This window comes from Rhincodon typus, chromosome 19 (assembly GCF_021869965.1).
Source record: "Rhincodon typus isolate 14 chromosome 19, sRhiTyp1.1, whole genome shotgun sequence".
NCBI classification, from domain to species: domain Eukaryota; kingdom Metazoa; phylum Chordata; class Chondrichthyes; order Orectolobiformes; family Rhincodontidae; genus Rhincodon; species Rhincodon typus.
Window position 1 is genome coordinate 30297483 of NC_063350.1, and position 24929 is coordinate 30322411.

At 37.1% G+C, this 24929-nt stretch overlaps 1 protein-coding gene across 3 annotated transcripts in view; it reads right to left on the reverse strand.

Annotated features, from left to right (window-relative positions):
- Positions 1-2143: 2143 nt before the first annotated feature.
- The window catches only part of LOC109927740 (brefeldin A-inhibited guanine nucleotide-exchange protein 2), an 89883-nt gene continuing 67097 nt past the window's right edge, over positions 2144-24929 (reverse strand). For 2 of the 3 annotated variants that reach the window (XM_048608112.1, XM_020527745.2), the window contains exons 29-39: positions 24286-24416; positions 24058-24187; positions 23234-23369; positions 22179-22317; positions 21923-21977; positions 21685-21799; positions 17544-17683; positions 15608-15776; positions 14361-14499; positions 11433-11550; positions 2144-7237 (exon numbers count right to left, since the gene is read on the reverse strand). In XM_048608112.1, coding sequence (XP_048464069.1) covers positions 7076-7237; positions 11433-11550; positions 14361-14499; positions 15608-15776; positions 17544-17683; positions 21685-21799; positions 21923-21977; positions 22179-22317; positions 23234-23369; positions 24058-24187; positions 24286-24416 — 1434 coding nt within the window. In that variant the 3' untranslated portion in view covers positions 2144-7075. Of the gene's footprint in view, positions 7238-11432; positions 11551-14360; positions 14500-14576; positions 14751-15607; positions 15777-17543; positions 17684-21684; positions 21800-21922; positions 21978-22178; positions 22318-23233; positions 23370-24057; positions 24188-24285; positions 24417-24929 lie in introns of those variants that run through there. The other variant, XM_048608113.1, reaches the window with a different exon arrangement.

The window sequence follows — 24929 nt, forward strand, 5'->3', positions numbered from 1 at the left end:
AGAGATGATTGGTGGTAAACTGAGGTTCACTACACCTCAAGTGGGGGGGGGCAAAAAAGAGGCCAAGGGGAAGAATCGTTTATGCTAACTTCAGCTGGTGCAGGACTGAACCTGTGTTATTGGTGTCATTCTGCATTGCAAACTAGCCATCCATCCAACTCAGCTGACCGACCCAATACATCCTTACTTATGGAAAATTAATCAGGTAATTTCCCATGTGATGTTTGGTTCAATGCCATAATTATCTGGTTTGATCCTCTTATTTCTTTAAAATGACATACATAACTTTTTAATCTGAAAGAAAACTGCACTGTCTTGAGTCTTAAATCACTGATCTGGGACTTGTTAGTTGTTGTATCTTACATAAAAATGATCAGAAAAGTTATTGTGGATTTTGAAAATTATTTGTTCACAGTATATCAGTATTGCCGGCGAGGCCAGAATTTACTGCCCATTTTTAATTGTCCTTGAAAATGGTGATGAGTTGCCTTCTGTACGCAATGCAGTCCAGGTAATGTAGCTACACCTACCTTGTTGCTCGGAAGAAAATTCCAACATTTTTATCCAGATACAACAAGGGAACAATATAGTTTCACGTTAGGCTGGAGTGAGGTTTGCAGATGATGGTGCCCCTATGCATCTGTTGACCTTGTCCTTCTCAATCAAAGGTTTAAAAAGGGATGTTGAAAGAGACTTGGAAAGTTGCTGCAATATATCTAGCAGATGATGCACACTCTTGCCACTGTGCACCATAGTGAATGTTTAATATGGTAAATGGAGTATTCATCAATTGGGCTGAATGGTGTTGATTGAGTGTTAAGGGTGCACTTACCCTGGCAAGTGGGAAATATTTGGTCACATGCTTGACTGATGCCCTGTAAAAAGTAGACACTCATTAGCAAGTTAGCTAGTGAGTTACTAGCCTCAGAATTCCCAATCTTTGACTTGCCATTGCAGCCACAGCATTTATATGGCTGATATAGTTCAGTTTCTAGGTAATTGGTCGAATACTAAATAAAAACTGAAAGAACTGTGGATTCTGTAAATCAGGAACAAAAACAAAATTGCTGAAAAAGCTCAGCCAGTCTGGCAGCATCTGTGAAGGGAAAAAAAGTTGTTCACGTTTCGGGTTCTGTTCTGAGGAAGGGTCACCGGACCCGAAACATTAACTGTTTTATCCTTCATAGGTGCTGCTAGACCTGCTGAGTTTTTCCAGCAACTTTGTTTTTGGTCATAATACCAAATGCAGGCAGTCTCACCTGAACTCTGGAATAATTTATATCAATAGCATTGTTGATGACACTTGCCACTTTGTTAATTGAGAATAGTCTGATGAGGTGTTAATTGTTTGGATTCAATTTATGGTAATGGCAGATAAGGATAACCTTCCACATTGTCTGATAGATGGTGTGGTTGCTGTATTTGAACAGCATGATTTGGGGCAACGGTCATTTTGGAACACAAATACTCAGTACCACAGCAGAGTCTCCAGTGTATTCAGATATATCTTGCTACCATGTGGGGGAAATTGCATTTTCTGAAAATTAGTTATGATGATCTCTACCTCAGGTGGTTAAGCTGGATCATCCACTTAACATGTTCAGCCTTAGCTGTTTTAAAGGACATATTGGGCACATCATCATTGGAAACAAGTATGTCTAGACCCTCTGCCAGTTAATCAACTTCCAGGACCAATGAGGACTGAATGTTGGAAAACTGCTGAATTTTTCTGATCTACTGTTTGAGGGGTTTCTTAACTGCCTTGAATGCTGCTTAGTATAGAGTCATCGTGTCTCGGTTGGCTTCTCACATTTAGGTATGCCAGCTGATAGTAGGAACTGCAGATGCTAGAAAATCTGAGATAAGGTGTAGAGCTGGATGAACACAGCAGGCCAAGCAGCATCATAGGAGCTAGGCGGCTGACATTTCAGGCCTAGACCCGAAACATCAGCCTTCCTGCTCCTCTGATGCTGCTTGGCCTGCTGTGTTCATCCAACTCCACATCTTGTTATCTTAGGTATGCCAGGTGCAAGCTTACATTTATTCAATCAGGATCGTTGGTAATGCAGGTGGGAGGGATATGACAGGTCATGAAGTTACAGACTGTGGAAATTCAAAACTCAAGAAACTTGTCAAACACAGATGGAATCGGCAATAACTTTATAATCTGTCACATAAATCATCTTATCACATACACTTAGAAGCACACTAGTGCAAATAATTGAGTTTTCATCAACTGTAGTGAGCAACTTAGGTGTAAAACCTCATTGATTTATTAATGGATTATCTTATTCCAATTAGTATTATACAGAATATTTTGAAATAGAAAACTTTACAATAGTTATTTCTTATATATTTGATCTGTTTTTCCAAAATATTTATACATCCACAGTGGCAAAGAATGCTTTTAAATTATAATGTATTTTTAAATGCACTTCACAGTTATATATATCATTCGTAAAACCTATGAATAATTACTTTTACATCGTCTCCATAAACGTATTGGAACTTAAATATGTAAACGTAACATTCTGCATACGAGCAGTCCAAATAGTACATCAAAATGGAGTTACGATTGGATACGGTAATTATCAGTTCAAATTTTCAGGATTTAGTTATTCTTTTTAATTTACACCATGGACATATTGTTTCCATTAACTGAATTTCTGGGGTAATAACTAAAGCGCTCTTTTTATACTTTCAATGGTGCCAGAAAAATAACTATTCATCTAGCATATGAATTCATACTACATGACTACAATTCCAAATTAAAAATTTAATCCAAGCAATCAAACTTATTTAAATTAGGGTGGCAAAGATTTCTTTTGACATTACAGCCTGGAATGTGCTATTTCTTCAAATGGGAATTCTCAAATGAAATAACCTGAGAAGAGTCGTGCCTGAGGACTCATTGAAAAGACATTACCTGGTCTGGTACTAAGTCATGTAAAATAGCAAGGTTCTGTTTTTATTAAAAAGTTAGGTGATCACAACTGCAGACAGTCAAGGGGCTTATTGTAGTTGTTGGATAGGGAAAGAAAGAGACCCTGGCCTGGATCACGATTCAGTGATCCCACCTTGAAAAGTCACAGATACACATATTGGTGAGGACTGGAATAACACTTATGATTTCACATCACCCACTTTGAGCTACAAGAGGCAACTATTAATGTCTTTAGGAGCAGTGAGGAGCAGTGAGGAGCAACAAATGCAACACTGATTAATGCAATGATGCTCGATCAATGTACAAAATGTCATTTGCTGGCGAGAATACACAAGGAGACCATGGTAACAACCTATGATACAAGAGTACATTCACATGAAATGCAACTGTCACATGTTCATCATTTTATCCTGCTTTGGTTGCACAGAATACTTGAACTCACATTCAAAACTAAATTATAAACAAAATATAGCCAGTGTTCATTCAGTTGGAGACTATGATTGCATAAGTACCACTAGACAATCAAATCATGAAAGTGCTAATATGTTTTATCCAGAGGTCAAAGTACTTGGTGCCTGGCTGAGGTTACATTGCATCTCCAATAGCCTCAGAACAGTACTGAAAATGAGGAACGATGGCTCCACCATCCAACAGCATGGTGAATAGGCAGCAACACCTCATTTTCCATAACAAACAGCAAGTTCTGCAAACAATTTTGCTGATTAAGAAAAGCCAATGAGACAAATCGACATAAAAAATTAAAGCACGCCTGGCTGCATTAGTGTTAATCTTTCTAAGTGAAAACTGGGGCTTATTCAGGTGGTTACACTGCAGGTGGTGAGCATCGCATGCCTACCACGATCGCACGAGACTAGCAGCAGTAGCTACATTTTTGCAAGATATTGCAAGTCAGCATGCTATTCTAGTGCTTACAAAGTTCATAAGTTGTTTAAGTGAACCAATTGCAGGAATTGGGGTAAAAAAAGGCTCATGGAACTCGTTAACAAACTAATTCTCGAACTATAAGCAAATAAGCCTGCACATTTACATGGTAAAAGCTTTTCCATTGGTTATAAATGTCATTGCTAGACATACCACGCAAGTATAAAATTGAACAGAATTATTGAATGTACTGCTGCCATTTTCAGTCAATCATTACATTCATATCTAAATTACCTGATTATTAAAAGAAAAACAAATTATGTGGCCACTACCCATACCATTAAAACAAAGTCAAACAAAGCAAGAATCAGGAAAAAAGTAGCAGGATTTTAGCTAAGCAAAAATTCGATGACGAACTCTAATGTTGATTGTATTTATGTATATTCTGTGGAAAATAAATTTAGTACTACAGCACAATCTTTCATTTTTACCTTTAGACAATTTGGAAGTATAATTTTTGACATGGTGTTTTAGAAAGTTACTATATAGAAGAATTTGCATTGATGGTCAAGCCAACAGCACATATGACAAATGAAGCCATTTAAAATACCCATTTAATTCCCATATAATTTGAGACATTTTATCATTATTTCTTAGACCTATTGACTTAGAAAACCTTTCTATTACATCACAATCTTCATTTTTGTGTTGATGTCCTCACTCATCAACACAGAGCACGTTCAATCAGCAAACACATAGTCATAAGTTAAAACTATCCTAACAATCTCACTGTGTTAAATGTAAATCCAGACAACATGGAGCGGTCAAGCTTATCCTGAGGTGTTACAGCCAGCTAGGAACTGCTCAAATATCTGGTAAATAACAACATTTGAATTATTATACACATTTATTGCAATAAAATTTTCAGCTTGGTGGCTTGTCCAAGTTATACTTGGTGAATCATTGAAGCAACAGTGTCAATTTATATATGTTTACACCACAGCTGTCTCAAAAGATCAGAGATAAAAGACGACCAGGAAATCCCAGATTGAATCTTCAATCCACAAGAAGTGTGCTCTCAGCCAGGGCAGTGACAACATTGTTTCTAGCTTGATTACAATACTCATCATGGTCAAATAATCTGATGACCACTGAGTTGTTTCACATATTTGTAATGGCTCTCAGTCAAAGTGCAAATAGTGCTTGTGCAACTGCACTTCAGTATGACTTCACACTTCTCGACTAAGATCATTGGTGCTAAAACAAATCTTCGAGCAAATCAATATTTTCAAGACTTCAATAAAGAGTCGCTATTCTGCGTATAAATAGAATACTTCCTTGCACTTAAGATATAAATTAAACAACCTTTTAGGTAAGCATTTTACATCATTTACTGCTTTTATAAAAATGGTTCTTTGCTTTTGAAGAGATTGGCATGTTACTGATACTGGCGTAAACGGAAACAAGAGAAAGGCTTGTGGGAATTCACACTTCACAGGAAGTCAATCACCATGGATTTTCTTTATTTTCTTTCAAGTTATCTCTAATGTAAACATACTGAAACCACTATCTGATCAACTGATACTAATAATTAAGTCAAATGCCTTTTATCTTCTTACCATCATTCCTATGCCAGTGCTTAATAGTTTTTTTTAAACCAAATTTGCATACAGTTTAAATTGTAGTAAGTATCAAGTGTCTGTTTTACATGCAGTTTGTATAGGGCGTGGCACCAGTGAAGTTTCTACATGGTCAGTTCCCAAAACACAGGTCTCAAGATTGCAGCAAGCCCAATGTAAATTTGCCAGATTTGTTAAATGCTGCAAATTTGTTAAATTTGTTACAGGCTTTCTAACACCTGCACTTTATGATTAGGTCACAGCAGTATTAAAAGGACCCATCAAAATCTGCTCAAAACATGTTTTTAAGAAATTCACAGGACTTTAACAGATAAATTGTGGGACATGAAATCCAAGGAAATCAACAAGCTACCCATCAGTGGAGGCATGTACATTAGTGTCAGTGAACAAAATTACAATTCAGAACATAAGATATTGATCTACTAGTTACTTGTTATATACTGCTTAATATCTAGTTGCTAGTTAATATATTGCGCAAAGTCAGGCTATGTCTTAAGTAATAATTGTTGTGAGGGAGCAGAGACTAAGCACAACTAACTTTTTTCATTGGTTAAACATGTAGTTTCCCTAACGAGCATAAAGCACAGCTTTTGTATAGTTTTATGAAAATAATTACATTGAGATATTGACAAATCCTATAGGTTCGAGACACAACGAACATTCATACTGCAGGATTTGGCCTGGAGGTGCTACAGGATTCAGGGACCCTTCGTTAAGAGATAAAAATAGGATTGTATTTCCCTGGCTATTCAGAGCAACACAGTTAAGAAATTTTGCCAGATGGGACAGATTTTGTATAATCTGTATATTGTAAAGTTCCTTTCCCTGTCCTAGAATAGCCAAGTTGAAATCAAGCTTCATTCTCAAAAGGTATTAATATTGTTCCCTTACTGCAAATTTATAATTGTGCTTTTCTAAGATCTATTGTCATAATTTAAAGGGGGGAATGGAATGTGTAAACTCCAAAGCATCTCTGCAAGCAGAAATCAAAACATCTGAGCTTCACCACATTCACTCAAAACAAAACTAAAATTGTACAATGAGGAAATATTGAAAATTGCCATTTTTGTCTCAAATTCTCTGCACCTTTCAATTACCAACATTCTCACAATAAGCAAATAATGTTATTGTGCTTCTGGCACATCACAACTGTAATTCAAAATTATAGATTTCTTGGTTGAACAGTTACTAATTAAAAGCACTGAAACCATTACATTTTTGTGATATTAAAGACTTCATTTTACACTGTACCGTGTCCAACAATATATTTACCTCTACTGTCTTAAAACAGTAAATATTTGTGTCCCATAATATTGGCATACATAACAATTTGAAGTCCCTGAAATGGTTAAGTGGGTATTTTAAAGACATAGTAGAAACAAAGCAGACATTCCTTTAAGACAAACAGAAGTAAAAAAACAAACTATAGAAATACACAAGGAGTCAGGAAATTATACAAGCTACACATCACTGATGTTGGGCTTATCTAATATAATGTTCAAAAATAGCTCCAAAAGTTAATATTTTCTTTGACTACAACAGGTAATACATTTACATTTACAGAGGCTCAATTTACAGACTTAGAGTAGAAATGCATGCTGATTTTTTGTTATGTAGTATCTTCTTGTGGCTGATCCTCTGAACAACAGATTTGAAATACAAAGCCGATGCGTAGGAAGAACTTGCGTAAAACTGCTCTCAGTTCAGGGATGAGGTCAAACTGTACAATTTCACACAAGTATGGATAGTATGCTGATGCATGGATCTTAAACTTCAAAGAAAACAAAATCAAAATGTCAGAGGCATGGACTGTAGGAGTAAGTATTTTAATTTTTACAAATGTAATGCACTAAAATTTGCACCCTAGGGATCAAATGTTCCAGCAGCTCAGTCTGGCAGTGATTCACGATGACATTCTTACAAGTTAGGTGGCTGTAAAATTTACAGATCAACATTGGTATCTTATTCAACTCTGGTATCGTATTCAACATATCACTTCAAATCACAACACCTAAGGGCACTTTTCCCAATGTTGTTACTCATTTTTGGTTTCAACTGGTTTTATCCTTCAGATGTTCTAATTATTTTTCTGCAGGTGTCAACATCTGTGGCTATAATTATGTCAACTTATTCTCAATAACATTCCTTCAAGCAATAGCTTAGTTAACAAGTGTAGCATTTGACATTACACTCAACCAGTTTGAATCTGATTTAGAAGTTTTATTGTATACTGAATTTAGTTAACCAGCAACAATGCAAATGAAGAAAAACAAACAGATGGATGGGGTTTCTATCTGTCGTCTAGTAATTCAGATCAAAAATGTGTGTACACTAAGGGTAACAGGTTCAGATTTGGTTCTGACACAGCCATGCATCAATATCACTTTCAAGATTAACCACGGGTGCTTACCCCAAAATTGAATTCTTGAACAGGAAGAATAGGGACATAAAACCCGCTGGAAAAACGGATGGCAAAAAACAGTAACAGAAAATCAACTTGAACAGTGCTTCATAGAAGTTTGCTCTTTGCAAATAAAAGAAATTAACAATTCGGAATTATATAAATGAAACGAGGCTATTTGGTTCATCCTGCTTGTGCTGGCTGTCTCATTTCCTTTCCTGCTACTCACCTTCAATATTAGCCTTTTTGATTCATTGCAGAGTTAATCATACTTTTACTTTAAGAATAGCTCCTTACATACGTGCACAGCAGCCGTATCATTAGTGATTTCAGATCACTCAAGAACAGGTATCAAAGCCCACACTCCCATATCTTAAGTAATTATGTTTATTAAAGCCTGTAATGTTCATTTAAATGAATGTAGACCTCATAACCACATGGTGGCAGTCATTGGCCATATTGTCAGACTGTGAAGCAAGTGGTAACAATCACCTCAAGCAAAGCTCATCAGTGGTGCAGCGATGCAGGTGAAGGAGACCAGTCCAGCAGTCCAAACACAAAAGTGAGGAAATGCTGCTGAACTTCTCCTAAGGTAACAGACTGCAGCAAGCATCAGGATTTTAAAAGGTTCGTCCCGAACCAGAGAGGGAACCGCTTGCATAAAAGGCAGTTAAAGCATTGGAGAAAGAACACAGTAGGGAATGCGAGATAACAAGGTGTAGAGCTGGATGAACACAGCAGGCCAAGCAGCAGAGGAGCAGGAAGGCTGACGTTTCGGGCCTAGACCCTTCTTCAGTAGGGAATGCAGCAAGTTTTCAGCAAAAGCAATTGTCTACAGGACTAAAACAGTACATAGAGGTTTGCAGGAATGGGGAAAGAAATAAGCAGGTCGAAAATTTGTCAACAGTAAGCACAAAACAAGATTGTGCAGTTGTTGTGATTAAGGCACGCCACTGTCAGAAACTCAGCCCAGTTTTATAGAGTGACCCATTTGCCAAGACAGACCATGTTATAGCTGCGTTGACAGCACAGAAGTTAGACAGACTATAAACAGTCTGTGGATGTCACAGCAGTAGAGGACATGGAGGGACAGGATAATTCTTCCTGAAGGATGTGGCAGGCCCACTGCACGATTTCATCCTTGCTTGCATAAGCCTACAAAATGAATTCTAGGCTGTCATATCAAAGTTAAATGACTAACATAATATAATTGGAACATACAGATATATTGATACATCCAGATGCTAGTCGATGGTCAAAATTCTCATACCATCTGCCATTCAACATTGAGTTATGTGGAGTTAAAATCAGAATTAGACAGCAGACACGTTACACTTAGCACCAATGGAACAGAGATCTTAGAAATCCTTAAGTGTCATTTATAATCATTATACTTCTTTATTAAATGGAACTGCATGTGTAGCTTTAAACATTCTTCAGTTTGCAGACAATGGTGACATTGGAATCGACTCAAGATACCAGGGATCATTTCCCATTACGGGCACTCCAGCCCCAGGCATACAAAGAGACTCTTAATTTCTCTCAAAAAAGTGGCTCAAAATATTAATAAAGAAAGCTCAAAGGTCATCTGCTACAAGAGGGCAATCTCTTTCAGGAACTAATAGTACAGAAAGTAAGTACAGTTCCCACAGTCCCGGAGGACCATTGCGCTGCTTTTTTGTCGTCTGATGGCAAGTTTAACCCGAGGGTCACCATGCCTCAGGCAAGGGAAGAGGTTAAAAAGGAGGGCCCATCATGGTAATCTCAGCCAATATGGGAACTGAACCTGTGCTGTTGGTGTCACGCTACATTACAGACCAACCAAGTGAGCCAACTGATCCTTGTTGGAATGAAGCTTCAGTCTTCCTGTTAATTTAAAAGCAGAAGTCAGCTCATTTTGTGAAGGTTCTGACATCTGTTAAGGGGAGTCATCCTTTTGTTGAAGAAGATAACCATAGACCTTACTAAGGACATACAACAGCTGCAGCAGCATACTAGCTAGTGCAAATAGATGAACTAATTCTTTTCTGTAATAAAGGCCAGCACACCACATGGAAGTACAAAATACCGACATCCTAAAAGGTCAAGTTGCTGTTTACTGCATCTTAATACCCATTAGGTATGACCAGAACCTTGGCAAAGTTCCAGGAAACTCAGCTAACAGTAAAAGACCTGACATTGTGGTGGTTAAGCACACTTACCCTACAACAAACTGCAGATGCCCCATTCCCAGGTCCAGCAGCTCAAATTGAGCCTCAAGCATTCAGACATTCTTAACAAAACAGCCCGCTAAAATCTGCAATTGAGTCCTATCATGAAGCCATAGAAGCACTCAAGTAAACAAGCATGCACAGAATCGAGACCTTTCAGAACTAGAGTACCTTGGAGAAGCTTAAAAAGGAGCTCAATCAAATCAAAGTTATACAAAAATTGTAGTAGTCTAACTACCTCAGAGACTCTTGACTAAAAGCCTGTCATGTGTCACAATGCAAGACTGAAAGATCACAAGATTTCCAAAAATCCTGTGCAAACATGGCCAGTGTTCTTAAGCAATTGACACAACACAGACACCTCAAAAGGAGGAAGAAGTCTCTCTAATACAGAAATATTGCATACTCAAAAGATCACAGTGAAGTATTATCAAAGGAAAACAATTAATGAATGATGATCTCACATTTGAAAAAGGAAACCTTCAGAACGAGAAAAAATTCTTCATTTAAGTTTGCAGACAAACGTAATGTAGTAGTAAGCCCTCGTGCAAGATAAAAATCACCAGGCAAATGACAGTGATCTTTTGAAAAACGGCTTAGAAATATGTTGGCCAACAAACCTATTTTTCATCCAGTCTGCAACTCCATGCAGCAACTTTTAATTGATCGTGGTCCAGAGACTAATTCCATATCGATGATGATGATGCACTTATATTCTGATGAGAGTTACAGAAATAATAATGTCCACAGAGAAGCTGGTATCCCACTACACACCTGCCCTCACCTTCCTAGACAATGATGAGGGAGCACGTACATGCAAGAGAGTTGAGAATGCATTGGGAGATGAATGCTTCAAGCAAAGGAGATGACTTGTGGGGGAATAGTGAGAGTAAAGAGATAAATGTTAACAGCTAAAAGGGATGCCATAAGAGACCTGAGTGGGAGATTGACGTAAAGAGCTAATTACACTTACTTTAAAGAATAGTTCCTTATGCACATGCTCAGTAGTTATGTTGTGATGTCAACAGACATGAAACTTGAGCCTGAGTCTGTAAGGTTCCAGAAGGATATCCTTTCTTAGGGTGCCTTGCAAATTCTTAAGTTTAATAAAGCCTGTTAAATGTTCACTGAAATGAATGTGGTTACCAAGAATTATATTGGTTCTCAATAATTACAGGTGGTGCTGCTGGACTTCAAAAGACCCCAACCGACATTTTGAATGAGACTTAATTTGTGACTGTTCCTTATTTCTCTACAGATTTTTTTTTGAACCGCAGAGAAATTACAGATAAAACAAGGACTTACTTAACTCTTTCAAGCAGATAGACATTAAAATAAATAAGTTTTATCCATACCTTTTCATCACTAGTTTTGAGAGTCTTTGTGAGGAAAAGCAGTAACAAGTTTGTCCACGCTTCACGGTGACTTTCAGACGTCAGTGTTATGAAGTAGGCAAGGGCCTCGCTGCAAACCCTGGTGAAAAACAAAGTTTTCTATGAAGTGACCATTGAAAAACTGACAAATATTAACATAACCTTCCCTGGGTAAAGTCTTCTATAAATTTGTGTAATTCTCTAACAGTACGTGGTTATAACTACTCACTTGGATTTTATCCTGTAAAACAAACATGATCTCTACCTTGCGAAGACATCTGTCTTCGAACAGTGTTATCCACAGAATAAAATAGGATTAGACTAGGTTGCACACAAAATGAAAAGTCAAAAAGCTGCAACATTGAGAGGTTGCTCCAAGACAAAAAGCCACAAAAGACACGAATGGCATTCAAAAAATACACACAAGATAAGAAATATTCTGGATGATCACTTCCTTCTAATACTCAAAAAAGGGAAAGCATGTGAAATATACCATCCCAGCATTTGAAATCAGTTTCTTTAGTATCAGTACATTCACTGGGAAATTAATAAATTGCTTTACAAACCCAACTGGGTCGTGAATGTTCTTTTAGGAAAAAAGATCTGCTGGACTTATCAGTTTAGCTTGGAATGCGAGTCCAGTCTAATTCCAATGAGATTTACTTTAAAATGCCCTTTGAAATAGCCTACCAATCTACTCTTCAGCGAGGGAGAAGAACATCCATCACCATGTACTCAGGAGAACACAGATGAATAACCACCATCCCCTATCCCATGAATGATTGCTAAGAAATTAATTACTTTGATAGCAACAATTTTCATAATCTTTCTTGAGTATCAAGCATCTTTTGGAAATGCGGCTACATTACCTTCTAGGTCATCCAAGAGTTCACTTCAAATATTACTTCCTCTGTAGCACCTTATAACATCATCAATTTAACAATATATCACAAGGTTCTTCACAACAGAAGAACAGAAAACAAAGTATGACATCAGCCACATGAGGAGATACTGAGTTAGGTAACCAAAATCTTGGTCAAAGAGGTAGTTTTAAGGAATCTCTTAAAGGACCAAGATGAGAGAGAGAGGTGGAGCAGTGTAGGGAAGGGAATCAAGGAACTCAGGACTTAGGCAACACATAAAAAGCCAGAATTACAACAGCCTAGATATATCAGAGGGCTATGAGTTTTGTAATCTGAATTTTATAGAGCGCAAAATGTGGGAGATCAGCAGGGAGTCCTTTGGAACGTTAAGTACCTAAAGCATGAATATATACAGATGACTACAGCCTCAATCAATCAATTTCACACATTTTATGTTTGATAATCAACACACTTCATAATATAGTAAATAACCACCAACTTGAATTAATGAGGAATTAAGATCACAAGTGGGCTCTGTATAAAAATGTACCCAAACTTTGAAATAAAAAGAGACAAAGATTCACAAGAAAGGGAATTGGTTAAATTCAAAGACAGGTCTAAATGAACAAAAAACTTGCCCAAAAGTAGAAATGATTAAAGTCCACATGAAGCATCCTGTGCACTAAGTTACCTTCAATATTCATTTATCTGCAGTTTCTGAGAGCAAAATTTAAAAAAAAAAGTTTATGAAAATGAAAAAAGGCCTGAAAGGCATCTTCAATGCTAAAGGTACAGGCCATAATGATGACGTTTTCAACCTGCACTGTATCTTCAAGACTGTAAAGTTTGCACTGCAGGTATGTCAGATGTCATGTTGCATATGGGAAGACATCTCTGTAATCTGTATTGTGTGTTTTGGTGAACAGTATAGGACTGTTAGTTTGTTCATTAGTTTCAGTGAATACAGTACAGGGTATGAGTAAGTCAACTATTTTAAAAAGTGAATTTGAAACAGGTATTAATGATGTAGAAAAGAATTATACCTGCTGAAAAAGTGACACCATTGGATAGACGGAAAAATAGTGCTGTGCTACAATGTTGACCAAGGGGGTTAATGTTAAGTAAATATACAATTAGGTACATTAGCCAGCTTGAAGATAACAGAAGGTCATCAAAAACAGGCTCCAGTTAACAGCCCAATTATTAGAAACAAGGTACAAATAATTGTATTAATTCTTAAGTTGTCAATGTGAAAGGAAAAGGCTTCATTGCTCTCAGGACTGGGATTGAGAAGCAGTTAAAATCAAACCTAGAGTTGGAAGGGAAGGGAAATTTCTCTGGTTTTCTGAGAAAGTGTAAAATGATGGTATTTTGTTTTGCCATGTGTTTTGTAATTTTGCAAACTATTATATGTACATAGTTTATTTTACATTACTTTCTTATACATTTAGATAGCTTAGTTTAGTTCATGTTATATTCATTTCTTTTGTGTAACAGGCTTCCATTTTCTTGTTCAAACCAAGCCTGTAAACTTTTCTGCTCATGTTTCAGAATATGGGATTGTGTTTAAAGATTAAATAAAATGAGGTGAATACCATCACCCATCTTATTTAAGTAATTTATGATCCCAGGGGAATGGTGGCAATTGACCTTTGAACATCAAAAACATGTTGAACTAAACTGTATTTTTGAGGCATGCACCTATCAGCCAGTTTTGGATGTGTATTCGATGTAGCTTAAAGAAAGTCAAGTGTAGCCACTTCTGATTACTGTTGCCATAAAGCAAGGTATAAATAAGTCAAACGAAATTAAAATAAAAGCATTTTCACTAATTCAGGCAAAAGCCCAAAGCATTTGCCTTTGGATGTACATAAAATAGTCATCTTAGTATTGTTAAATGTATAAAATACTGAAGAAACTTTTATAGCACAACACATATGTGAACATATGCATGAAAGTCATATGCTGCATGATTTACAACAGAGCTCCTCAATTCTTGCTTAGCTTTTGTTACAAACAAAAAGTGCCAGAAATAAAATTCTCATACTTCAATAGTCGTTTCTGAATTTGGTCCCAAGAATCCTGCCGATTTTCATCTGTGTACATACGGAAGAGTATACGAAGACAACAGGCAAGACTGCTGGTTTCCTGCTTTAAAAGATTAGGCTTAGATTTGCCCTTAAATCCTGGAACAAGAAGTAAAGCACTTCAAAATTCATACTTAGTACTGTCGGATACTAAGTAACCAATTTTATGTTGTATCCAGAACCCTGTGTAATGTCATTTTTTGCCATTTAAAAAATCAGTTTCCACAAAAGCATTCGGTTCTACCAAACTGACTTGCCTTGAATTAGATGTGCGCTAGGCATGATTGATCCATCAAAAAAGTGCAATCTGTGGGATTGAGGATGGAGTGTTGAATGACTACAAAATCTCCCTACAGAAAAGGGGAGAAATCCAAAGCATATGCCAACTTGCAAATTGTGCAAAATATCATGAATCTGAAATAAAAACAAAGTCCTGGGAAACTGAGCAGGTTTGGCAGCATTAGTGTACAAATCCAAATTATAAATTTGTAATGGGCCTGTGTTCATCTTCACTTTGTCCAATAAATTAAACCTGCAGCTATGGTGTGAAAGAGATTTTTGTCACACTATTACAAAAGTTACTTCTTCTAAAATTGTTGCTGTTTCTTGAAAAGTTAGTCTGCATTCTGAGAGTCTGTCAACTCAGCGGGATGTCGAGTAACCTGCTCAACGTTCCTTCATAAGAACACGTTGAATATAAATCTCTAATTCATGCTCTCAATACGATGCCTAATCCAAACATTTAGGATGGCTGTGCCAAAGAACCCAAATCACCCATTTCCCCAAGTTCTCCACATTAATTACAAAATGTTTGTTTAGGACACAGAACCGTTCATGCTGACGACATTCCAAATGATATGAGTTTTACTTTCAAGTGTGAAATGCTAGCAAACGAGTAGCCAAGTTCAATGGAGCAAATGGAGTTTAATTAAATCAGATTAAAACAAAAGCTAAATTTATGAGGCTAAACCAGATCCTGCAGAATTTACTAAGTTTGGGTTTGAAGTACACCCATATAGTTCCATTGCTGTTTTATAAAATTGGGTGCATTTAGTGAGGTTCTGACTGAATTAAATCCACTTTATTTATAACTGGGTGAAATGAAATGTTACTGTTCAAGTGCAATATATCAGGGAAAAGTAGATTAATGCAGCTTGTTCAAACTTAAGATATGGAGTTTCATTCTAAATTGCAAATGTGTATTTACCTGCTCTCCATAATGTTGTCCTCTGTTCATTATTTGAGTTGAAAGCCTTTGCAAATGCATGAGATTCCAATAGACAATCCAGGAGTTTAAAAAGCTGCTGTGAAGTCATATATCGATACATTCCTTGGTCTCGAGTATCTATATGAATGTCAGCATCAATTGAATCCTTCTGTACATAAAAACAATTGATTATAGATTCATGACATGTCTGTACTTGCTCCAATAACAAATATAATGTGTCCTTTTCATATTTTCCTAGTGAAGGCAATGGCCTAGTGGTATTATTTCTGGACTGTCAATCCAGAGACCTAGATAATGTTCTGGGGACCTGGGTTCAAATCCTGCCGTAGCAGACAGTGGAATTTGAATTTAATTAAAAAAAAAACTGGAATTAAGGGTCTAATCATGACCATGAACCCATTGTCGATTGTTAGAAAAACCCAACTGGTTCACTAATGTCCTTCAGGGAAGGAAACTGCCGTCCTTACCTGGTCTGGCCTACATGTGATTCCAAACCCACAACAATGTGGTTGACTCTTAACTGCCCTCTGGGCAATTAGGGATGGGCAATAAATGCTGCCTGGCCAGCGACACCCTCATCCCGTGAAAGAATAAAACAAAAGTCAGATTTAGATTTCAAATTAGCCTGGTGAAGTGAGGAAATACCTAGTCTCTGTTGACTATCTCCTCCTGACAGATGCTCAATTTGTATTTCACTACTCAGGCTGAAACCTCTGTTCAGCTTTGGTTTAAATGTGAAGCTGAATTCCAGAGACGAGAGCAAGTGTGACTACCGTTGACATCAAGACAATGTTTACCTAAGTAAAGCACCAAAGAACCATAAGAAAAAAAGTGAAGTCAATGGGAATCAGTGAAAACTCTCCACTGGCTCAAGTTATACCTAGCACAAAGTACAATGGTTATGTTTGATGGAGGTCAATTGTATGGGCCCAAGGTATTGCTGTAGAAATTTCTTGGGCAGTGTCTTTGGCCAAATCGTCTTCAGCTGCTTCATTAATTAAATTCCCATGATTATAAAAGGCTAGAAGTGGGGCTAATCACGAATAACTGCAGCATCAGTTGCATTTGCAACTTTGCAAATAATGAAAAATCTCAGCGTTAACTATTTAAAATGTTGATAGAAATATTTGCTGTTTTTCTGTTTCCAGCTAGCTTTCTCTCATGTTAACCTAGAGACCCAGGTAATGTTCTGGAGACCCTCACTGGAATCATGCCATGGCAGATGGTGGAATTCAAATTTAATTTAAAAAAAGAATTGGAATTAAGAGTCAACTGATGACCATGAAATCATAGCCAATTGTCATGAAAAACCTACATAGACCAGACTGAGTAAGAATGGCAATGTGTGTGTGTGCATGCACGCATATCTACTGCATATTCTGAAATAATCCCTCAAATGTCCACAACTTCAAAATGAGTAAAAGGTAATTCAAAACCAAATGGACTGGATTTTTTGAGATTACAATGGTAACAACAAACTGATAATCCCTCACTCAACAGCAAGCGATTTCCTTGCTGATTGTGTCTCAAATCGCAAAGTGTGCAAGCGGGACTGAATGCTGTCATATGTATCAGCCCAAGTTTCAGCATTAGCATGCAGTGAAGGTCACAACAGGTCATGTTGAATACAAGACCCTATCTCACTCAGTGGTAGAAGTCAGCGGACTAGCGATCAGACCAGCCATAACAAATAGCCTCACCCAGAGTTTGGGTGTCATATCACTTACCAGATACATAAACAGTTCGCTTCTTGGCCCAGAGTGGAGAAAGCACCAATTTACAAAGATATTAAGATTCTCTCATTCAGATCATTTAGATTAGTATAGCAAGGAGCAAGAATTTGATTGAAGTTTTAACAATTATTAGCAACATGTAATATTATAAAGTAGTTCTGTAGGCAAATAGGTTATTTTACCTGTACGGCTGCCATAGTTTCAGCATCTTCCTTTTTGCTTGTTGCTGGAAAGAACACAATGTTGTCTATTGTTTGGATTAATTCCAGCTGCACGACACACTTGATGAGGAGGGCAGCAAAGAGTTTCTGATCAGATATTTCTTGGAAAAATGAGCAAAATTATTGAATCAAAAAAAGGGCACTAAAATTTTAAATGTATATTTTATCATTCATGTCTCGATGTGGGTTGTTGATAAAGCACATAACGGTAATAACATTCCTGCTGTACAAGATTACCAAACAGAAAATTTGCAAGTTATCCAATGTAATGCACTCAATATCAAGGGCTGGCCTGATACACCTTTACATTTGTTCCATATTTGTCTATTTGCACATCGCTGACATGGCCAATATTAATTGCCTGTCCCGAATTTCCCTGGAAAAGGTGGAAGTGAGCAGCCTTCTTGAACAACTGCAGTCCATTGTGGTGTTGGTAGACTTAGGTGGGGTATTTCAGGATTTTGACCGGACAGCAATAAAGGGATGGAGATATTCTTTTAATACATGACTAACAGAATCCTGCATCTCATGCTTTCCCACGCACTTGTTGCCTTTATTCTTTTTAGTAGTAGAGGTCATGGATTTGGGCAGTTGTAGTGAAGAAATTCTAATATATTTGCTGCCCTCTGCTATCGGATCAGTTTTGTGCCAGGTGTAGTTGTTTCACTTATCCTTTTATAAACTCCATTTTGTCAACAGAATGGAGACTGTTAAGTTGTCCGAATAATATGATAAAACAGTTCGACTGCTAACTTTTTCTAATCTTATTTGGGCTAACAGGAGAACAAGTCAGTTTCTATTAAGAATGTTGATGCTCTTGTGACAGTCGTAATGTCACTAAACATGTAGTCAAGAGGTTGTGTCTAATGCCCTGGAGGACATGGGCTTCAATCCTATTGTGGCAGCTGGTGGCATTTAAATTCTATTAACAACATACAAAATTGAAAACGTGATGAATGTTTGTGAAAGTTATTTTTTGAAAACTTGAATCTTGAAGTGGACAGAACCATGTATAGATTAAGTCTGATTTGTAATTCTATATTAGACCATTAGTCACAGGAGCAGAAATTAGACCATTTGGCCCATAAAGTCTGCTCTGCCAATCAATCATGGCTGATAAGTTTCTCAATCACATTCTCCCACCCTCTCCCTGTAACCTTTGATTTGCTTAACAATCAAGAAACCTGTCTCTTGTCTTAAATATACAAAATGACCTGGTCTCCACAGCCTTCTGTGGCAATGACTTCCATAGATTCACCACTCTCTGGCTGAAGAAGTTTCTCCTCATCTCTGTTCTAACGAGTCTTCCCTTTACTCTAAGGCTGTGCCCTTGGGTCCTAGTTTCTCCTGCTAACGGAACGATCTTCCCAACATCCACTCTGTCCAGGCCATTCATTATTCTGTTAGTTTCAATTAGATTCCCCCCATCCTTCTAAAAACTTCAAGCGTAGACCCAGAGTCCTCAAACGTTCCTCATGTTAAGCCTTTCATTCCTGGGATCATTCTTGTGAATCTCTTCTGGACCCACTCCAGGGCCCATATATCCTTCCTGAAATATGGGGCCCAAAATTGCCCACAATATTGTAAATGTGGTCCGACCAGAGCCTTATAAAGTGTCAGAAGGACATCCCTGCTTTTATATCCTAGTCCTATCGAAACAAATGCCAACATTGTATTTGCCTTCCTAACTGCCGAGTCAACCTGCAAGTTTACCTTAACAGAATCCTGGACTACGGCTCACAAGTGCCTTTGCACTTCAGATTTCTGAATTTTCTCCCCATTTAGAAAAGAGTCTATGCCTCTATTCTTCCTACCAAAGTGCATGATCTAAAACCTTCCCATGTGGTGTTCCATCTGCCACTTCCTTGCCCACTCTTCTCAAGTCTAAATCCTCCTGCAGCCTCGCTGCATCCTCAATACTACCTGTCCTTCCACCTATCTTTTTATCATCTGCAGACTTAGCCAGAATTCCTTCATCTAGATCATTAGTGTATAAAGTGAAAAGTTGTAGTTCCAATACTGACCCTTGTGGAAAACCACTAGTCCCCAGCTGCCATCAAGAGAAGGACCCTTTTATCCTCTCACTCTGCCAGACAGCCAGTCTTCTACCCAATATAGCACCTGGTCTTTATCACCAGGGGCCCTTATCTTACTCAACAGCCTCCTGTGTGGAACCTTGTCAAAGGTCTTCTGGAAGTTCAAGTAGATAACATCCATTGGCTCTCTTTGGTCTAACCTGCTCATTACCTCCTCAAAGAATTCTAACAGATTTGTCAGGCATGACCTCCCCTTGATGAAACCATGCTGGCATTGCCCTATTTTACCACGCACTTCCAAGTATTCAGAAATCTCATCTTTTGCAATGGACTCCAAAATCTTACCAACAACCAAGGTCAGGCTAAACGGCCTGTAATTTCCTGACTTTTGCTTTACTCCCTTCTTAAACAGAGGGGTTATATTAGCAACTTTCCAGTTGACACGATATTGCGTGGTTAGAAGAGGAAATGTTTCATTTTCATTTTTCAGTCTGGAGAATTGTGAAGGGTCAATTGGAAATTTGTACACATGCATTTAAAGGAGGCATTTTTAAAATCCCCTCGAGGTGAATAGTTCAGTGCTCCAGAAATAAGGATGGAAGCAAAGAAAACCTACTGCGGCTTAGCAACAGGAGTCTGGTATCACAGAAAACAGAAATATCTAGTAGCAGTGGTTAACATACAATGGTGTCATTTGCTTACCGGTCTCCAAAACAGTCAGAGTCAAAGGAAAGGACTCCTAGATGGTTTAGAAGTTAGAGAAAGACTCCAGAAACAAAAGGCTTTAAAAAGTGTCAGAGAAGAAAACATCTGACGAGGCTGGTGAATGCATGAGTGTAAGAGAACATATGCTAAGTAATACGTTCGACGTGCACACATTTCGAAAGGTCTCAAAAAGGGACATTAACTAAAGACTATCAACTGAATGTAGATATTTGCCCAAAAATTACAAGTACAGATATACACAATCAATAAGGAACTTGTAAATGCAAACAGAGTCACTTTTCACGGAGGTTTGATCATCTCAAAGGTTGTTGTTACATATTAAAGGCTTTGACTTTTGTTTTAGATATTTATAAAAACACCATTGTAAGTGGTTCTTACTTTATGTGAAGTAAATTGTATTTTTTTCACTTGTGTGTAATTAAGTTTAAAATAGTGGAAGCCCCTTGTGACTGTGTTCAGTGACTGACCAATGATGTAATCAACTGCGAAATAAAACCAATGGCTTATCAAGCCTGGCATTGTTCTGGGATCAGTATTACCATTAGCTGGGATCATAAACACTAGTCTCAAATAATGCTGACCATGAAACTATTGTTGTTTGGAGTATAAATCTGTGGTTCAGTAATGTCCTTTCTGCCATTCTTATCTGGTCGGATTTACATGTGACTTCAGATTCACGACAATACGTGACTGACTCTTAACTGTGCTCTGAAGTGGTCCAGCAAGGGCACTTTGGGATGAGCAACAATGCTAGCAAAACACACATACCAAAGAAAAAAGTATGCATAAACTCAAGAAAATTAATCGCATGCTGACACTTGGTCTAAACAGTCAGTCGGTCATTACAGCACAGCCAAGTTGCTGAGTAACTTTTTTGTTGCTGTTGAATGAAATTTAGAACAGTATACTAGATTAAGAGATTTGAAAATTCAATTAATCAGTATCCTGATTATACGCAAAAAATCCAACATTTTGGCTGTTCACGTATCTAACATTTATAAAGAACCATATGATTATAGACCCCAAAATTATGTTTTGTTGCAGCTTAAAAACAATACATAATGCCATTCATGTACATGTGCTGACGTGAGTCATTAGACAGTCAGCAGAAGCAGTGGGATTGTTAATTTATTTTTCCTCACTCTATGCAGAGGGCTCACTAAAGTTTTTGCAAGATTCACCTGGAATTTATACTTATTAATAGTTATTGGAGCAATGCTTTCTATTTGAAGATTATTCATACACGGCTGGAAGAAATAAATACTTTACAACTGTTCAGGAAAATCTTGCTTGGATTTTAAAGACAAACCGAAAACATGGATCACAAAAATATAACTTACTTGCATGTGGTCTATTCTTCCACATTTCATCACTAGTGTTAGATACCTGGCTTTGACCTTTTTCAGAAAGGTTTCGCTCTGTACTGCAGACTGATTGACGGTCAACTTCTAAGTCCTTTAACAATGAGATGCATCATTAAGTTATAACAGAAAAACTAGCACTTTTTGCAAAAAAAAAGAGAAAAGCAGCCTTTAGGCATTCAGGCCTTTTCATTATTTTGATTCAAATTACACTCACTGAATTCTTCTCAGAAGATTCTTCTTCCATGCCCATGGGTCGCCATGCTAAAAGGCTATATAGTAAATACAAAACAGATAATCATGGTAAGCCTGTAGAGGTGCCATCAGGCCATAATTGATTGGGTATATAAAGTAAATGTGGAACATTCATGCAATGGCTATAGCATATTTTTTCAGTTAAACTTTCAATGTTGAATATGAAAAAGCACACAAAATTTTTATAGTCATATCAATATATGGCAACTTGAACTTACGCATGGGGAATAGTGGTCTTGAAAATGCCCAGCATGCAAGCACACGTTTTATCCCAGACTAAAGGACTGAATTTGTGACCAGTGTGTATGACCACATTTTCTAAACAATTTGTTCCTGATCGGGCAAGTTGTTCATTATCTATAACGAGATGAAAAGGATCAAGGAAAAGAAATTAAAATCACTTGAAAATTGCAAGAAACATTTCAATGTATTACATCACCCATTCAAATCAAGTTAAGTTTCAAGGTGTCAAAATACTAAACATTTATCTTCTCTAGTAGAGAGTATTATGCAGTCAGCAAAACTAAAATTTAATTAGGCCAAGGATGGTTTAAGAAAAAAATCTCTGTCCCACTTGCCCCATGAAAAATAGACAGCTATCTCAGAGGCATTATGAATGGGCATATTGAACTAAAATTTCATTGAAATCACAAGCTGAGAGACACATTACTGAAGATTTTCATCTTGTGATCTGCAGAACAAATACAAGATCATAAAATTCCAAACAAACAGCTTGTACGGTTCATTCCAAGTACAGTCCAAGAGTCACTGAACTTAGATGGCAAAGCAGTGATGTAAAACAATGTCAACAGAAGGAGTTCATTTCTCAAAAAGCCTGTAAGTAGCTCTTTAAGGCAAGGAGACTGCTCTCAATGCTTGATGTGCAGTGACTCCCCCAACCCCAGTGACTCTTGCTAGAATCCATTTACGTACATGTGGAAGGCGGGGACCTGTTCTATGCAATCAAAAGGCGCATGCTCAAGTTTTACACGTTTTGATTTACCCAGGGAGGTTTGGAAGTCTTTAATTCTCTGTTGTATTCTCCACAGCAAACCTTGGCCAATCAATTATTGTCTCGTGTAAATAGCTGTGAATGTTTGAAATTTGGCATTCTTGTATTTATTCTGATGAGTTCAATACAAAACGCTTTGGCAACATGTCTCTTTTTCAGCAATATTCAAGTTCCGGACTACCAAGCGACAATTTAAATGGTTCTTAATACATTTTAAAAGTTGACCTGTACATAATTCCTGAATAAAGACAAATGGGTTACCTTGCTGTACACACCAATGTAGCTGAGCAAATATATCATCCAATAGGACATGATTTAAAACTTCATAGAATTGTGTAAAAACATCACAAATAGCATAAAGTGCATGATTACATGTAGTTGTCATCCATTCGGACTTCTGTGAAGAAACAGATGTAGCATTCAATTGTACAATAGACATACTTTTGTAAAATGAAACAGTGAAACTTAATAATATAGTTGAGATAGTTTTTAAAAAGAAAAAAAGTATTTTGTCAACCATATCACATACACCAGCAGATAATGGACTGAACATGGGGCTCTGAAGTTGTGACAGTCAGAACTTGACTGCATAATGTCTTTATCCACTCAGGTTAGCTAATTAATTAGAGTAGATGAAACAAAATATATTTAAGAGATATTTGATAAATACTGCAGTTGCCCTGCTTAAATATGCATTTTGGGCAATTTTCAGAAAGAATCCATCATTTGTGAATACAGCAAACAGACTGCAGTTTTTATGTTGGAACATGAATTCATTATATGATGCAGAAGGGGGCCATTCATCCCAGTGTGCAGACTCCTACGAGCACCATTGCCCTGGAAATATTGTCTCTTCATTTGTCTAGTTCCCTTTTGAAGCTGTTGAATGTATATTCAGGTTGTAAATTCCATGTCATAACAACTTGCTATCAAGTTTATTCCTTTCATTATTCAAGTTTTCTGGAACAAAGTGCAAGAGCATTTTGACTGGCAGCCTGTCAAAATAATTATTACTTCCAGTTTTTCTAGATCCTGTGCAACAAAGGATCAACTTAAAATTTGTACAAATCCTACTTCTCCCTTACTTCAGTTTGCTGCTCCGGAAGTTTCATGTTATCAAATATCCGAAAGATAATCCTAAATAGATCTTGCCACCAGTGTTCCTCAAATGTTTGGCCATAGCTTTTAATGATTTCAAACATCACAGTAAGTCCTCTGAAAGAGAGATTACATGAAACATGTAACTACAAATCATAGTTGCAACATACCTACTCCAGTTTAAATGAAGGCATCACAATGGAACTGTTTCTTACCTTGTACGGACATCCAATTTACAACGATTAATAATACAGGAAAGCTCAAACAAAATTGGAAACCATCCTCGAACCCATACTCTATCTCCAGGAGCAACATTCATGTCATCGCTGGTGTATTCCTTCAGTGCCTAACAAAATACATTTGAAATTTAATCAGCTAATATAAAATCCATATAATCAAAATATCCTGGTTACAATAAATAAAATTGCTGTACATGAAACATTTGTCATTTTTATTGAGTTAAGTAAAATTTACTTAACTCACACAATGTACATATATAAAGATAAAACATTTGTCATTTTTAGTGATTTTATTTATTTCTATCCCGACATAGATGTGGGGGTGGGGACTGGAGTGCTAAAATACCAGGTCCTAGTGGATTCTTTCTAGGTTTGGTACAAATCTAAGATACTGTCCAGTAAGGTTACTTTCCACATCTAAAATAATCAAAAGGGAAATAATTTTAGGTTAATTGAAACTTTTAATGCACAGGTTTGTGTACATTGAGCATTGCAGAATTTTTTCCCTAGACCGTGGTTCATTCTGGGAATTTTAGTCCACCACTTGATTCCTTCCCAATACCTCTATGTGCCTCAGATTTAAAGTCAATTGTTAAAATCTACCTTTTCGACTAAGCTTT